Here is an 18,465-nt window from a genome sequence, read left to right on the forward strand (position 1 = left end):
CCTATAGAAAATGTGTGGGCAGAACTGAAAAGGCGTGTGCGAGCAAGGAGGCCAACAAACCTGACTCAGTTACACAAGCTCTGTCAGGAGGAATGGGCCAAAATTCACCCAACTTATTGTGGGAAGCTTGTGGAAGGCTACCCAAAACGTTTGACCCAAGTTAAACAATTTTTAAAGGCAACGCTACCAAATACTAATTGAGTGTATGTAAACTTCTGACCCACTGGGAATGTGATGAAAGAAATAAAAGCTGAAATAAATCATTCTCTGTACTATTATTCTGACATTTCACATTGTTAAAATAAAGTGGTGATCCTAACTGACCTAAGACAGGGAATCTTTACTAGGGTTACATGTCAGGAATTGTGAAAAATTGAGTTTAAATGTATTTGGCTAAGGTGTATGTAAACTTCCAACTTCAACTGTACATTACATATTTACATTTTAGTCATTTAGCAGACGCTCTTATCCAGAGCGACTTACAGTTAGTGAGTGCATACATTTGTTTGTTTTTCATACTGGCCCCCCGTGGGAATCGAACCCACAACCCTGGCGTTGCAAACGCCATGCTCTACCAACTGAGCTACCCGGGACTTATAAAACAAAAATATAAAACAGTACATCATAGAACATTATTACACCACTACATATCTACAATACAAAATGTTTAATACCACCATACAGCAATATCACAATGTGTGCGTATGCATGTGTCTGTACCTTTTTGTGTGTCTCTTCACAGTCCCCGTTGTTCCATAAGGTGTATTTTTACCCTTTTTAAAAAATCTGATTCTACTGCTTGCATCAGTTACCTGATGTGGAATAGAGTTCCATGTAGTCATGGCTCTATGTAGTACTGTCCGCCTCCCATAGTCTGTTCTGGACTTGGGGACTGTGAAGAGACCTCTGGTGGCATGTCTTGTGGGGTATGCATGGGTGTCCGAGCTGTGTGCTAGTATTTTAAACAGACAGCTCGGTACATTCAGCTTGTCAACACCTCTTACAAAAACAAGTAGTGATTAAGTCAATCTCTCTTCCACTTTGAGCCATGAGAGATTGACATGCATGTCATTAATGTTAGCTCTCAGTGTACTTTTAAGGGCCAGCCGTGCTGCCCTGTTCTGAGCCAACTGCAATTTTCCCAAGTCCCTCTTTGTGGCACCTGACCACATTACTGAACAGTAGTCTAGGTGTGACAAAACAAGGGCCTGTAGGACCTGCCTTGTTGATAGTGTTGTTAAGAAGGCAGAGCAGCGCATTATTATGGACAGACTTCTCCCCATCTTAGCTACTGTTGTATCAATATGTTTTGACCATGACAGTTTACAATCCAGGGTTACTCCAAGCAGTTTAGTCACCTCAACTTGCTCAATTTCCACATTATTCATTATGAGATGTGGTTGAGGTTTAGGGTTTAGTGAATAATTTGTCCCAAATACAATGCTTTTAGTTTTGGAAATATTTAGGACTAACTTATTCCTTGCTACCCATTCTGAAACTAACTGCAGGTCTTTGTTAAGTGTTGCAGTTATTTCAGTTGCTGTAGTACCTGACATGTATAGTGTTGAGTCATCCATAGACACACTGGCTTTACTCAAAGCCAGTGGCATGTCGTTAGTAAAGATGGAAAAAAAGTAAGGGGCCTAAACAGCTACCCTGGGGAATTCCTGATTCTACCTGGATTGTGTTTGAGAGGCTTCCATTAAAGAACACCCTCTGTGTTCTGTTAGACAAGTAACTCTTTATCCACATTATGGAAGGGGGTGTAAAGCCATAACAAGTTTTTCCAGCAGCAGACTATGATCAATAATGTCAAAAGCTGCACTAAAGTCTAACAAGACAGCCCCCACAATCATTTTATCATCAATTTCTCTCAGCCAATCAGTCATTTGTGTAAGTGCTGTGCTTGTTGAGCATCCTTCCATATAAGCATGCTGAAAGTCGGTTGTCAATTTGTTTACTGTGAAATAGCATTGCATCTGGTCAAACACCAATTTTTTTCCAGAAGTTTACTAAGGGTTGGTAACAGGCTGATTGGTCGGCTGTTTGAGCCAGTAAAGGGGGCTTTACTATTCTTGGTTAGCGGAATGACTTTAGCTTCCCTCCAGGCCTGAGGGCACACACTTTCTAGTAGGCTTAAATTGAAGATGTGGCAACTAGGAGTGGCAATATTGTCCGCTATTATCCTCAGTAATTTTCCATCCAGATTGTCAGACCCGGGTGACTTGTCATTGTTGATAGACAACAATAATTTTTTCACCTATTCCAAACTGACTTTACGGAATTCAAAAGTACAATTCTTGTCTTTCATAATTTGGTCAGGTATACTTGGATGTGTAGTGTCAGCATTTATTGCTGGCATGTCATACCTAAGTTTGCTTATCTTGCCAATGAAGAAGTCATTAAAGTAGTTGGCAATATCAGTGGGTTTTGGGATGAATGAGCCATCTGATTTAATGAATGATGGAGCGGAGTTTTCCTTTTTTCCCAATATTTCATTTAAGGTGCTACAAAGCTTTTTACTATCATTCTTTATATCATATATATATATATATTTTGTTTGTTTGTTTGTCATTTAGCAGACACTCTTATCCAGAGCGACTTACAGTTAGTGAGTGCATACATTTTCATACTGGCCCCCCGTGGGAAATGAACCCACAACCCTGGCGTTGCAAGCGCCATGCTCTACCAACTGAGCTACAGGGGACCTTTTCATAGTATAGTTTATTTTTATTTAGTTAAGTCACATGATTTCTTAATTTGCAGTATGTTTGCCAATCAGTTGGGCTGCCAGACTTATTTGCCATACCTTTTGCCTCATCCCTCTCAACCATACAATTTTTCAATTTCTCATCAATCCAAGGGGATTTAGCAGTTTTTACAGTCATTTTCTTAATGGGTGCATGCTTATTAGTAACTGGAATAAGCAATTTCATAAATGTGTAAAGTGCAGCGTCTGGTTGCTCCTCATTACTCACCACAGAGCAGCAAATATTCTTTACATCATCAACATATGAATTACTACAAAACGTATTGTATGACCTCTTATACACTATATTAGGCCCAGCCTTTGGAACTTTGGTTTTCCTAGATACAGTGAGGGGAAAAAAGTATTTGATCCCCTGCTGATTTTGTACGTTTGCCCACTGACAAAGATATGATCAGTCTATAATTTTAATGGTAGGTTTATTTGAACAGTGAGAGACAGAATAACAACAAAAAAATCCAGAAAGACGCATGTCAAAAATCTTCTACTTTGATTTGCATTTTAATGAGGGAAATAAGTATTTGACCCCCTCTCAATCAGAAAGATTTCTGGCTCCCAGGTGTATTTTATACAGGTAACGAGCTGATATTAGGAGCACACTCTTAAAGGGAGTGCTCCTAATCTCAGCTTGTTACCTGTATATAAGACACCTGTCCACAGAAGTGATCAATCAATCAGATTCCAAACTCTCCACCATGGCCTAGACCAAAGAGCTACCTCCAAGGATGTCAGGGACAAGATTGTAGACCTACACAAGGCTGGAATGGGCTACAAGACCATCGCCAAGCAGCTTGGTGAGAAGGTGACAACAGTTGGTGCGATTATTCGCAAATGGAAGAAACACAAAATAACTGTCAATCTCCCTCGGCCTGGGGCTCCATGCAAGATCTCACCTCGTGGAGTTGCAATGATCATGAGAACGGTGAGGAATCAGCCCAGAACTACACAGGAGGATCTTGTCAATGATCTCAAGGCAGCTGGGACCATAGTCACCAAGAAAAAAATTGGTAACACACTACGCCGTGAAGGACTGAAATCCTGCAGCGCCCGCAAGGTCCCCCTGCTCAAGAAAGCACAAATACATGCCCATCTGAAGTTTGCCAATGAACATCTGAATGATTCAGAGGAGAACTGGGTGAAATTGTTGTGGTCAGATGAGACCAAAATTAAGCGCTTTGGCATCAACTCAACTCGCCATGTTTGGAGGAGGAGGAATGCTGTCTATGACCCCAAGAACACCATCCCCACCGTCAAACATGGAGGTGGAAACATTATGCTTTGGGGGTGTTTTTCTGCTAAGGGGACAGGACAACTTCACTGCATCAAAGGGACGATGGACGGGGCCATGTACCGTCAAATCTTGGGTGAGAACCTCCTTCCCTCAGCCAGGGCATTGAAAATGGGTCGTAAATGGGTATTCCAGCATGACAATGACCCAAAACACACGGCCAAGGCAACAAAGGAGTGGCTCAAGAAGAAGCACATTAAGGTCCTGGAGTGGCCTAGCCAGTCTCCAGACCTTAATCCCATAGGAAATCTGTGGAGGGAGCTGAAGGTTTGAGTTGCCAAACGTCAGCCTCGAAACCTTAATGACTTGGAGAAGATCTGCAAAGAGGAGTGGGACAAAATCCCTCCTGAGATGTGTGCAAACCTGGTGGCCAACTACAAGAAACGTCTGACCTCTGTGATTGCCAACAAGGGTTTTGCCACCAAGTACTAAGTCATGTTTTGCAGAGGGGTCAAATACTTATTTCCCTCATTAAAATGCAAATCAATTTATAACATTTTTGACATGCGTTTTTCTGGATTTTTTTGTTGTTATTCTGTCTCTCACTGTTCAAATAAACCTACCATTAAAATTATACAAAATTATACACTGATCATTTCTTTGTCAGTGGGCAAACGTACAAAATCAGCAGGGCGTACAAAATCAGTATGGCTACTATATTGTGATCACTACATCCTATGGATTTGGATACTGTTTTTTTAAAGCAAATTTCTGCAGCATTAGTAAAGATGAATTAAATACATGTTGTTGATTTAATTCCTGTGCTGTTTGTAAATACCCTGGTAGGTTGACTGACAACCTGAACCAGGTTGCAGGCACTGGTTACAGTTTGAGGTTTTTTCTTGAGTGGGCAGCTTGATGAGAGCCAATTAATATTGAAACCATCCAGAAAATATACTTCTCTGTTTATCACATACATTATCAAGCATTTCACACTTGTTATCCAGATACTGACTGTTAGCACTTGGTGGTCTATAGCAGCTTCCCAAAAGAATGGGATTTAGGTGAGGCAGATTATCCTGTAGCCATATTACTTCAACAGTATTTAACATGAGATCGTCTCTAAGCTTTACAGGAATGTGGTTCTGAATATAGACCGCAACACCGCCCCTGTTGGCATTTCTGTCTTTTCGGTAGATGTTATAACCATGTATTGCTACCACTGTATCATCAAAGGTATTATCTAAGTGAGTTTCAGAGATAGTCAGAATATGAATGTAATCTGTTACAAGCAAGTTATTGACTTCATGGACTTTGTTTCTCAGGCTGCATATGTTAATATGGGCTATTTTTTGCACTTGTAGTTCACACTTAGTTCATCATTCCTTTTAGTGGTGTAGTTTCTAAATGTCTCCTTCTCAATGTTTTTTTGGCATAAAATGTACCTAATTGCAGGTAATATTGCCAGAGCAGGACAGTATGACTGTATCAAGTAACTAACGTTTCTCCCTCCCTCCCTCCTCTCTCCATAGTAAATGAGTACCTGTTTATGGTGCAGGCCACAGGGATCCACATCAAGGACAACGTGAAGAACATCGGTGCTCAGGTTCTAGAGCAGGTGGTCAGAGGTGGTTACAATATCAATGGGACAGGTAAGACACATCTAACACAGGTTCTTAATGTTAGGGCACAACTTACAAGTCACTGCTAACACAGGTTCTTAATGTTAGGGCACAACTTACAAGTCACTGCTAACACAGGTTCTTAATGTTAGGGCACAACTTACAAGTCACTGCTAACACAGGTTCTTAATGTTAGGGCACAACTTACAAGTCACAGCTAACACAGATTCTTAATGTTAGGGCAGAACTTACAAGTCACAGCTAACACAGGTTCTTAATGTAAGGACACAGCTAACATAGGTCCTTAATATAATATGTTTGTAAACACTTCTACATTCATGTGGATGCTACCATGATTACGGATAGTCCTGAATGATTTGTGAATAATGATGAGTGAGAAAGTCAGACGCACCTATATCATACCCCCAAGACATGCTAACCTCTCACCATTACAATAACATGGGAGGTTAGCATTTTGGGGGAGTATGATATTTGTGTGTCTTTCTCACTCATCATTATTCATTCAGGATTATCCGTAATCATAGTAGCGTCCACATTAATGTAGAAGTGTTTAGAAACATATTATATTGAGGACCCAGTGGCAAGATGTTCCAAGCTTATAGAGACATACACCAAGAAACATTCAGGCCCTGTGTAGCTCAGTTGGTAGAGCATAGCGCTTGCAACGTCAGGGTTGTGGGTTCGATTCCCACGGGGGGCCTGTATGAAAAAAAAATAAAAAATACAAATGCACTCACTTAACTGTATGTCGCTCTGGATAAGAACGTCTGCTAAATGACTAAAATGTAAAATGTAAAAATTTAAACTTGCAACTGTAATTGCTGCAAAACGTGGATCTACAAAGTATTGACTTTGGGCAGTGAATAGTTATGCACGCTCAAGTTTTCTGTTTTTTTGTCTTATTTCTTGTTTGTTTCACAATAAAAAATATTTTGCATCTTCAAAGTGGTAGGCATGTTGTGTAAATCAAATGATACAAACCCCGCAAAAATCAATTTTAATTCCAGGTTGTAAGGCAACAAAATAAGAAAAATGCCAAGGGGGATGAATAATTTCGCAAGCCTGACAGAGGCCCATTATCAGCAACCATCAGTCCTGTGTTCCAATGGCACGTTGTGTTTGCTAATATAAGTTTATCATTTTAAAAGGCTAATTGATCATTAGAAAACCCTTTTGCAATTATGTCAGCACAGCTGAAAACTGTTGTGCTGATTAAAGAAGCAATAAAACTGGCCTTCTTGAGACTAGTTGAGTATCTGGAGCATCAGCAATTGTGGGTTCGATTACAGAATCAAAATGGCCAGAAACAAATCACTTTCTTCTGAAACTCGTCAGTCTACTCTTGTTCTGAGAAATGAAGGCTATTCCATGCGAGAAACTGCCAAGAAACTGAAGATCTCGTACAACGCTGTGTACTACTCCCTTCACAGAACAGCGCAAACTGGCTCTAACCAGAATAGAAAGAGGAGTGGGAGGCCCCGGTGCACAACTGAGCAAGAGGACCATAACATTAGAATGTCTAGTTTGAGAAACAGGCGCCTCACAGGTCCTCAACTGGCAGCTTCATTAAATAGTACCCGCAAAACACCAGTCTCAACGTCAACAGTGAAGAGGCGACTCCAGGATGCTGATCTTCTAGGCAGAGTTGCAAAAAAAAAGCCATATCTCAGACTGGCCAATAAAAATAAAGATTAAGATGGGCAAAAGAACACAGACACTGGACAGAGGAAGATTGGAAAAAAGTGTTATGGACAGACGAATTGAAGTTTGAGGTGTTCGGATCACAAAGAAGAACATTTGTGAGACACAGACCAAATGAAAAGATGCTGGAGGAGTGCTTGATGCCATCTGTCAAGCATGGTGGAGGCAATGTGATGGTATGTGGGTGCTTTGGTGGTGGTAAAGTGGGACATTTGTACAGGGTAAAAGGGATCTTGAAGAAGGAAGGCTATCACTCCATTTTGCAACGCCATGCCATACCCTGTGGACGGCGCTTGATTGGAGCCAATTTCCTCCTACAACAATGACCCAAAGCACAGCTCCACACTATGCAATAACTATTTAGGGAAGAAGCAGTCAGCTGGTATTCTGTCTATAATGGAGTGGCTAGCACAGTCACCGGATCTCAACCCTATTGAATTGTTGTGCTTGACCGTATGGTACGTAAGAAGTGCCCATCAAGCCAATCCAACTTGTGGGAGGTGCTTCAGGAAGCATGGAGTGAAATCTCTTCAGATTACCTCAACAAAATGACAACTAGAATGCCAAAGGTCTGCAAGGCTGTAATTGCTGCAAATGGAGGATTCTTTGACGAAAGCAAAGTTTGAAGGACACAATTATTATTTCAATTAAAAATCATTATTTCTAACCTTGTATGTTTTCATGGAAAACAAGGACATTTCTAAGTGACCCCACATTTTTTTGAACGGTAGTGTATGTATTAGGAAATACTCTTGGAAAGTATTTGATACTCAAATACACGCCCATGCATTTAACCCAGGTATTTGAAAATAACTATTTGAAAATACTGTCAAATACTATTTGGTAGACTATTTGGCTTTTACAAATAACCATTCAAATAACCATAAAAGTACTTTTTTGGGGCTGTGTATTTAAAATACCAGGTACTCTAATACACATGTATTTGAACCCAGGTCTGGTCACCACAATGAGAGCACTGGCTTCTTCTTTAACTGGAAATGTTTGGCTAGTGGTTTTAAACAGGGTTGTGTGTGTCTGTGTTTTGGCCTTACTATGTGAAATACATCAGTGGGTAGACATGGTTGTGTTGTGTTGGTCTGGAAAGTACATGCATAACTAATGTGGTTAAACTGCTACGCCCAGCTCTCACACACACCAAAAACATATACAAAACATTATTAACGTGTGTGTGTGTGTGTGTGTGTGTGTGTGTGTGTGTGTGTGTGTGTGTGTATATATATATATATATATATATATATTACAGTGAGGGGGAAAAAAGTATTTGATCCCCTGCTGATTTTGTACGTTTGCACACTGACAAAGAAATGATCAGTCTGTAATTTTAATGGTAGGTTTATTTGAACAGAGAGAGACAGAATAACAACAAAAAAATCCAGAAAAACGCATGTCAAAAATGTTAGAAATTGATTTGCATTTTAATGAGGGAAATAAGTATTTGACCCCTCTGCAAAACATGACATAGTGCTTGGTGGCAAAACCCTTGTTGGCAATCACAGAGGTCAGACGTTTCTTGTAGTTGGCCACCAGGTTTGCACACATCTCATGAGGGATTTTGTCCCACTCCTCTTTGCAGATCTTCTCCAAGTCATTAAGGTTTCGAGGCTGATGTTTGGCAACTCGAACCTTCAGCTCCCTCCACAGATTTTCTATGGGATTAAGGTCTGGAGGCCAAGACCAAATAGCTCTCCAAGGATGTCAGGCCCAAGATTGTAGACCTACACAAGGCTGGAATGGGCTACAAGACCATTGCCAAGCAGCTTGGTGAGAAGGTGACAACAGTTGGTGCGATTATTCGCAAATGGAAGAAACACAAAAGAACAGTCAATCTCCCTCAGCCTGGGGCTCCATGCAAGATCTCACCTCGTGGAGTTGCAATGATCATGAGAACGGTGAGGAATCAGCCCAGAACTACACAGGAGGATCTTGTCAATGATCTCAAGGCAGCTGGGACCATAGTCACCAAGAAAACAATTGGTACCACACTACGCCGTGAAGGACTGAAATCCTCATTGGCATCAACTCAACTCGCCGTTTTTGGAGGAGGAGGAATGTTGCCTATGACCCCAAGAACACCATCCCCACCGTCAAACATGGAGGTGGAAACGTTATGCTTTGGGGGTGTTTTTCTGCTAAGGGGACAGGACAACTTCACCGCATCAAAGGGACGATGGATGGGGCCATGTACCGTCAAATCTTGGGTGAGAACCTCCTTCCCTCAGCCAGGGCATTGAAAATGGGTCGTGGATGGGTATTCCAGCATGACAATGACCCAAAACACACGGCCAAGGCAACAAAGGAGTGGCTCAAGAAGAAGCACATTAAGGTCCTGGAGTGGCCTAGCCAGTCTCCAGACCTTAATCCCATAGAAAATCTGTGGAGGGAGCTGAAGGTTCGAGTTGCCAAACATCAGCCTCAACCTTAATGACTTGGAGAATATCTGCAAAGAGGAGTGGAACAAAATCCCTTCTGAGATGTGTGCAAACCTGGTGGCCAACTACAAGAAATTTCTGACCTCTGTGATTGCCAACAAGGGTTTTGCCACCAAGTACTAAATCATGTTTTGCAGAGGGGTCAAATACTTATTTCCCTCATTAAAATGCAAATCAATTTATAACATTTTTGATATGCGTTTTTCTGGATTTTTTGTTGTTGTTATTCTGTCTCTCACTGTTCAAATAAACCTAACATAAAAATTATAGACTGATCATGTCTTTGTCAGTGGGCAAACATACAAAATCAGCAGGGGATCAAATACTTTTTTCCCTCAATGTGTGTGTATATATATATATATATATATATATATATATATATATATATATATATATATATATATATATATATATATATATATATATATATATATATATATATATATATATATATATATATATATATATATACATATACAGTTGAAGTCGAAAGTTTACATACACTTAGGTTTACATACACATTAAAACTTGTTTTTCAACCACTCCACAAATGTCTTGTTTACAAACTATAGTTTTGGCAAGTCTGTTAGGCCATCTACTTTGTGCATGACACAAGTAATTTTTCCAACAATTGTTTACAGACAGATTATTTCACTTATAATTCACTGTATCACAATTCCAGTGGGTCAGAAGTTTACATACAATAAGTTGACTGTGCCTTTAAGCAGCTTGGAAAATTCCAGAAAATTATGTCATGGCTTTAGATGTTACTGATAGGCTTATTGACATAATTTGAGTCAATTGGAGGTGTACCTGTGGATGTATTTCAAGGCCTACCTTCAAACTCGGTGAGTCTTTGCTTGGCATCATGGGAAAATTAAAAGAAATCAGCCAAGACCTCAAACTTTTTTTAGACCTCCACAAGTCTGGTTCATCCTTGGGAGCAATTTCTAAACGCCTGAAGGTACCACGTACATCTGTACAAACAATAGTACGCAAGTATAAACACCATGGGACCACGCAGCCGTCATACCGCTCAGGAAGGAGACGCGTTCTGTCTCCTAGAGATGAACGTACTTTGGTGCGAAAAGTGCAAATCAATCCCAGAACAACAGCAAAGGACCTTGTGAAGATGCTGGAGGAAACAAGTACAAAATTATCTATATCCACAGTAAAACAAGTCCTTTATTGACATCACCTGAAAGGCAGCTCAGCAAGGAAGAAGCCACTGCTTCAAAACCGCCATAAAAAAGCCCGACACAGTTTGCAACTGCACATGGGGACAAAGATAAGTACTTTTTGGAGAAATGTCCTCTGGTCTGATGAAACAAAAATAGAACTGTTTGGCCATAATGACCATCGTTATGTTTGGAGGAAAAAGGGGGATGTTGCAAGCCGAAGAACACCATCCCAACCGTGAAGCACGGGGGTGGCAGCATCATGCTGTGGGGGTGCTTTGCTGCAGGAGGGACTGGTGCACGTCACAAAATAGATGGCATCATGAGGAAGGAAAATGATGTGGATATATATTGAAGCAATATCTCAAGACATCTTATTGTAGGAAGCTTGTGGAAGGCTACCCAAAACGTTTGACCCAAGTTAAACAATTTAAAGGCAATGCTAACAAATACTAATTGAGTGTATGTAAACTTATGACCCACTGGGAATGTGATGAAATAAATAAAAGCTGAAATAAATCATTCTCTCTACTATTATTCTGACATTTCACATTCTTAAAATAAAGTGGTGATCCTAACTGACCTAAGACAGGGACTTTTTACTAGGATTAAATGTCAGGAATTGTGAAAAACTGAGTTTAAATGTATTTGGCTAAGGTGTATGTAAACTTCCGACTTCAACTGTGTGTGTATATATATATCCCCATATTATTATATTTGTATATATATAATATATTAAAAAATATAATAATATATGGGGATTGGAAATGATGCAGACAATTACATTGATGGAACCCTCAATCCGGACTATTAACACTGAGCAACACACTGGCAGTAGCCGAGATGTGTTTAGGTCAGGCCATTGATGATTTATCCTTCTGTCTGTGACCAGATTATGCCTATGACTTCAACCTGAGTGAGAGTGATGTGCCGCCCACCACATACCTCCCCAACAGCTTCACCTATCTGCCCTCACAGATCTGCCCAGAGAGACTGCCCTCCATGAGTGAGTAGAAATACACACACACACACACGTTTGTTTTACTATCCTTGTGTGGAAAAAAACAATTGATTCCCATTAAAAATCAGATTTTCCCTAACCTTAACCCCAAATCCCTAACTCCTAACCCTAAACCTAACCCTTAATTCTAACCCTATTGTAACCCTAAACCTAAGCCTACAATATCCTTCTTCCTTGTGGGTACGGGCAAATGTCCCCACTTGTTTGAATTTTCCTTGTTTTACTATCCTTGTGAGGACTTCTGGTTCTCACAAGGACAGTAAAACCACAAACACACACACACACTAGACTATTGACCTCTAACCATTAGCTAGTCGCTGTGTAAACAGGTTTGATTTATTTCAAGCACTACTTTCAAAGAGTTTCTTCACAAAGAGACTGGTATTTTATACCTATAGAGTTATATTATGAGCTTTGTGCTCCCCAGCCAGTGAAGGACTGTTACCTCAGTGCTTGAATGTCAGTTAATTTAGTCTTACGAGTGTATACGTGGTTGAGGGCTGGCCTGTTCTTTCAGAGTTGATCTCTCTATTTAACTCTCTCTCTCTCTCTCTCTCTCTCTCTCTCAGAGGGGAGGCTGGAGGTGAATATGAGTGAGATAGCTCTGGAGGATGTGGAGAAGGTTCTGTTGAATGCTGAGCCTAGCATGACCCTGGGGGGCTACTGGAAGCCCAGGGACTGTGTCCCACGCTGGAAGGTGAGTTAGTGATTGGAGCAGTCCAGCAAACACACACACACACACACACCACAACAGCACGGTCATACTGCACCTCCACCTGCATGTAGCCTGTATGGGACTCTGATGGAGACACTGTACTGTACAGTCGACTCTGGATCAATGCATCAGCCCTGGATAATGCAGTTATTAGTCTTTAAAATGGAACTGGAAATCTATATTGCACTTGAAGAGTGTGCAGCCAGCTCTACATTCCTCCCATGTCTAACTTTCTCTCAATGAAATGGAGGTACACAAACACACAATCAAACACAGTCGCAAAACAGCTGAGGTATGTTGAGCAGCCAAACAGTGACACTAAATTCCAACTAGATGTGTGTGTGAACCAGACACTGTTTCTGCAGGAAGTGTGTGTCTAGAATCAGACAGCTGATTGACAGAGGAAACAACACTCCAAGCCGGAGGGGGTTTGATGGTTGACATCTCCATTTCCCTACTCAAGCTCAAAGGAAACTTACAGACATGCCCTAGAACTTTGGCGATTACTAAGTATTTTTTAAACCTACTGCTTTGGGCTGGATTTGTCAATGTGTAGTTCATACATGCATAATCTCTGAGAATAATTACTGCCTTACCTCAATTAGCAACGTAATCCCTAGTTTGAAAGCAACTGTTTTACTGGAAGCTGTGCTGCGCCATTTTCCCTACATGTTCCCCCACATGGGCCAGCCCCTTAGCAATTCGAGTTCCAGCCAATGAGCTTCAGCCCCTCGCCATTTGAGTGACAGCTAACAAGATGCAAACACAGCAGAGCGAGACAGCAATGACGTGGTGCACATCTCTGCACAAGTACGCAATTTTCCGGGATCACTTTTGGCTCGTGAGCGCTACTTTCAGAACTACTGGCTAAGAAGTATATAAAAGTACCGGAGAATCTCTTTAAAGCTGCAGCTGCTACTAAGATTAACTCTTCTAAAAACCAGGGAAAGCATTTAGTTGGCACTCTCCAGGGTGACCTTCAATCCACCTATCCCCATGCTATGATCAATAGATGCCATATCTGATTGTGTGAAATTGTATTTCCGAAAGGCCTGTTGAAATAATTAAGAAATACCTTCTTCCTTACTTCTTTAGTGGTTGTGCGTTATCTGACGTGTGTAACAATGTTGTTCCCCTCCCTGTCCCTAGGTGGCGATACTGGTCCCATTCCGGAACCGCCATGAGCACCTGCCCATCTTGCTCAGACACCTGGTACCAGCACTACAGAAACAGAGGCTACAGTTCGCCTTCTATGTTGTAGAGCAGGTAAACACACACACACACACACACTGCTTGGGTATGTGTGGGTCACTGGATAACCACAGAACTGCTTGGGTATGTGTGGGTCACTGGATAACCACAGAACTGCTTGGGTATGTGTGTGTCACTGGATAACCTCTTTCTCTCCCTCCCTCCCTCCCCTTCTCTCCTCCTAGGTTGGAAGTGAGCCCTTCAATAGGGCCATGTTGTTTAACGTGGGCTTCCGGGAAGCGATGCGGGACCTGGACTGGGACTGTATGGTGTTCCACGATGTAGACCACATGCTGGAGAACGACAGGAACTACTACGGCTGTGGAGACATGCCTCGCCACTTCGCTGTCAAACTCAACAAGTACTCCTACATGTGAGTCTCACACACATTTTCAAACACGCACGCACACACGAACACACGCACGCATGCGCACACACATACACACATTATTTTGCCATTAGTTGGAGTTGTCCAGGTTTCTCCTAACTATTTCTTAGATATGTGTGTAATGCTGTGTGTGTGTGTGTGTGTGTGTGTGTGTCCTCTAGGCTTCCGTACAATGAGTTCTTTGGTGGCGTCAGTGGTCTGACAGTGGAACAGTTCACCAAGATCAATGGCTTTCCCAATGCATTCTGGGGCTGGGGAGGAGAGGATGACGACCTTTGGAACAGGTGAGGAGAACGCCCACCATACCCACACACTTCACTCCTCCCTTTTTATCAATAGTACACCCTGTTGTGTGCTATTATCAGCATTACTTCCTGTACTCAAACAGAACATAGACAGCACACACACACACTCAGCACACACGCACTCAGCACACACACACACACACACGCACTCAGCACACACACACACACACACACACACACATACAGCACACGCACGCACACACACAGAACATAGACGGTACACACACACACACACACACACTTCCTCCCCATCTGTGATCCTCTGTAGCTCAGCTGGTAGAGCACGGCGCTTGTAACGCCAGGGTAGTGGGTTCGATCCCCGGGACCACCCATACACAAAAATGTATGCACACATGACTGTAAGTCGCTTTGGATAAAAGCGTCTGCTAAATGGCTTATTATTATTATTATCAGTAACACACCCGACTCAGTATCATGATGCCTCAGCCCTTTCCCCCATAAAAACACAACCTTCCTCCCTACACACACACCTCCATACACACTCCCTGTCCCCTGTAACAGGTTTACAGTGCGAGGCTGTCGATAGTGCTGTCGATAGTGACATTGTTTAACCCTATCCCAAACCTAAACCCAGTGGAATTCAAAGTTGGGGTTGCAACCCCTAGTGGTGTCGTGGGGTAACTTCAGTGGGGTCACAGTACATATTAGTATATGGGACAATTTACAAACGTTTTTGAGAAAGATAATTTGAAAGATACAATGTTATTGAGTAAATGTATTTATTGGTTTCTTTTCATTTTGATAACAGATGAAAATGCAATTAATTGAAGGTTATTTGTTGATGTAAAAATCGAAATGTACTTATTTTCTTAAGGTTGTGTCATTAGATTTGAGGTGGGGTGGGGTCGCAAGAAATTATTGGGGGAAAAAGGGGGTCCCCAGAAAAAGTTTGAATACCACTGCCTTAACCTTTACCTTAACCATTCGGAATGAGTGCCTAAACTTAATGTTTTAACCGTATCCAAAACCTTAACCTTATAAATTTGATATTTGGAACAACTTCGAAATTTGACGTTTGATGAAATGTGGATAAACGTGTAAATCTCCAGTGAGACCGTGTTGGACACACAGCAGGCACTCTTCTTAGCCCCTCCCTCAACACACACACACAGCAGGCACTCTTCTTAGCCCCTCCCTCAACACACACACACAGCAGGCACTCTTCTTAGCCCCTCCCTCAACACACACACACAGCAGGCACTCTTCTTAGCACCTCCCTCAACACACACACACACAGCAGGCACTCTTCTTAGCCCCTCCCTCAACACACACACACACAGCAGGCACTCTTCTTAGCCCCTCCCTCAACACACACACACAGCAGGCACTCTTCTTAGCACCTCCCTCAACACACACACACACAGCAGGCACTCTTCTTAGCCCCTCCCTCAACACACACACACAGCAGGCACTCTTCTTAGCCCCTCCCTCAACACACACACACACACACAGCAGGCACTCTTCTTAGCCCCTCCCTCAACACACACACACAGCAGGCACTCTTCTTAGCCCCTCCCTCAACACACACACACAGCAGGCACTCTTCTTAGCACCTCCCTCAACACACACACACACAGCAGGCACTCTTCTTAGCCCCTCCCTCAACACACACACACAGCAGGCACTCTTCTTAGCCCCTCCCTCAACACACACACACACACACAGCAGGCACTCTTCTTAGCCCCTCCCTCAACACACACACACAGCAGGCACTCTTCTTAGCCCCTCCCTCAACACACACACACACAGGACTCAGAGTCCCCTCCCACTGAAGCAGCTGTGTACTGCGCCCCAAGCTTTACACAATCACTGACTACAATATGTACTGTAGAGTTTGTGCTGTGTGTTTGAATTCTGTTTCTACCATGCCGTTGTGAGTGTGTGACTGTAGTGTTACTGTGTGTGTGACAGGGTACAGTATGCTAACTACACGGTCAGTCGGCCGCAGGGAGAGTTGGGTCGCTACATGTCCATCCCACACCACCACCGTGGAGAGGTGCAGTTCCTGGGAAGGTTAGTCACACACACACACACACACCACTCTAGTAAACTAACACACATCCCCGGTGATACTTGGGGATTTGGATAAAGAGGGTGTTTGTGAGAGGAATGTAGCCCAGGCCCATGTGAGCCAGTCACATGAAGAGTCAGAGTTAGTGGCTTTGAGGGATTTCTCTACTCCTCCAAAGACTTTGCATGTGACTTGCTTGGGAGCTACATTCCAAGCAGACCCTCTCTTCTCACATTCCTAAATACTTAACATATTTTACAAGTCTGCAGTTACTCTGGTCAAACAGGTCAAATTGAGCCATCGTAAACCTGGGGTGTTTCCCAATAGTCTACCATAACTTCCTGCTGGTATCTTCTACTTCATCTTCTCTGGGACCAAAACTGGCCTTGGACCAGCATCTAGGCTGGAGGCCAGTAGACTTCATCCTCCTCTTTCTGATCCCTCTCTTTTTTTCTGCCCTCCCAGGTACACACTTCTGCGGCGTTCTAAGGAGAGACAGAGTCTGGATGGGCTCAACAACCTGCAGTACTCCCCCTTAGTGTCCCGGAGGCCTCTCTACACCAACATATCAGTCAGCCTGAGCAGAAAGCTAGCCCCTGTAGCGGACTACAACTGACCAGGAAGCAGCGGGCCGCACAGCCCTCTGAGAAACTAAGTCATTATGGACGTCAGCCATAGCTCACCAGTCACAGCACTGCTTTGGACTTTTTAGTTAATTTACTTTGATTCTGTTTTTTTAAGCAAAAAAGGAGACATGCAGAACGGTGTTGATTGATCAATCCTTGTGACGTGTAAGAGAAAGGAGAAAGCCGCACTCGTTTTGTGCCATGGTCCATCCATCGCTTCTATCATCCGAGCTTCTCTACTCTTCTGTCTCCACCTGCCTTCCACACCATTTTGGCCTTTAGCATTCATTATTTCATTAATTTGTTCAGTAAGTCATTAATTCACTCATGGAGACAATGGCAACCGTAACCATAATGGCAACCGGAACACATTCCCTCTATATGGCCGTGGTGTGGAGAGGACAGTAGTGTAGTTTACTAGTGTGTATGTGGCTTAGTGAGTTAGTTTGTACACACACAGACACACACAAATCTGCCGACACGGTCCCTAGGCTTCGATTTTAATTTGACCTTGCACTGAATATTTTCATTGATATATTAAACCTGTGAAAAACAGACACACAGAGTAGGTCCTCACAGCTGGCTCTGTGTAGGACATGCCAAACTTACGCAGTATGCATTGACGACGACGAGAGAGAGGTAGGGAGAGAGGGGTAGGGAGAGAGGGGTAGGGAGAGAGGGGTAGGGAGAGGGGTAGGGAGAGAGGGGTAGGGAGAGGGGTAGGGAGAGGGAGAGAGGGGTAGGGGGGTAGGGAGAGAGAGAGAGAGAGGGGTAGGGAGAGAGAGAGAGAGAGGGGTAGGGGTAGGGAGAGAGAGAGAGGTAGGGAGAGAGAGAGGGAGGGGTAGTGAGAGAGGGGTAGGGAGGGGGGAGAGAGAGAGGGGGAGGGAGAGAGGGGAGGAGGGAGAGAGGGGTAGGGAGGGGAGAGAGGGAGAGGGAGAGAGGGGTAGGGAGGGGAGAGAGGGAGAGGGAGAGGGGGGTAGGGAGAGAGGGGTGGAGAGAGAGAGGGGGAGAGAGGGGGAGGGGGAGAGAGGGGGAGGGGGAGAGAGAGGAGGGGGGAGAGGGGGAGGAGAGGGAGAGAGGGGGAGGGAGAGAGGGGAGGAGAGAGAGAGAGGGGGGGAGGGATCGTTGTTCTAGTGTATGTCTGAGTGTGTGCATCACAC

The 18,465-nt window shown here is 43.1% G+C and overlaps 1 protein-coding gene across 1 annotated transcript in view; it reads left to right on the forward strand.

The window, feature by feature from the left end:
- Window positions 1-17,953, forward strand: part of LOC311149610 (beta-1,4-galactosyltransferase 5-like) — a 51,594-nt gene extending 33,641 nt beyond the window's left edge. The window contains exons 2-9 of the mRNA XM_084186784.1: window positions 5,528-5,647; window positions 11,860-11,973; window positions 12,558-12,685; window positions 13,853-13,969; window positions 14,140-14,327; window positions 14,504-14,626; window positions 16,580-16,681; window positions 17,145-17,953. Of these exons, the coding sequence (XP_084042910.1) occupies window positions 5,528-5,647; window positions 11,860-11,973; window positions 12,558-12,685; window positions 13,853-13,969; window positions 14,140-14,327; window positions 14,504-14,626; window positions 16,580-16,681; window positions 17,145-17,295 (1,043 nt within the window). The 3' untranslated portion in view covers window positions 17,296-17,953. The remainder of the gene's footprint in view (window positions 1-5,527; window positions 5,648-11,859; window positions 11,974-12,557; window positions 12,686-13,852; window positions 13,970-14,139; window positions 14,328-14,503; window positions 14,627-16,579; window positions 16,682-17,144) is intronic.
- Window positions 17,954-18,465: the final 512 nt, after the last annotated feature.

The sequence above is a fragment of the Coregonus lavaretus genome (genome assembly GCF_964263955.1).
Source record: "Coregonus lavaretus genome assembly, chromosome: 22".
In the NCBI taxonomy this organism is placed as follows: Eukaryota; Metazoa; Chordata; class Actinopteri; order Salmoniformes; family Salmonidae; genus Coregonus; species Coregonus lavaretus.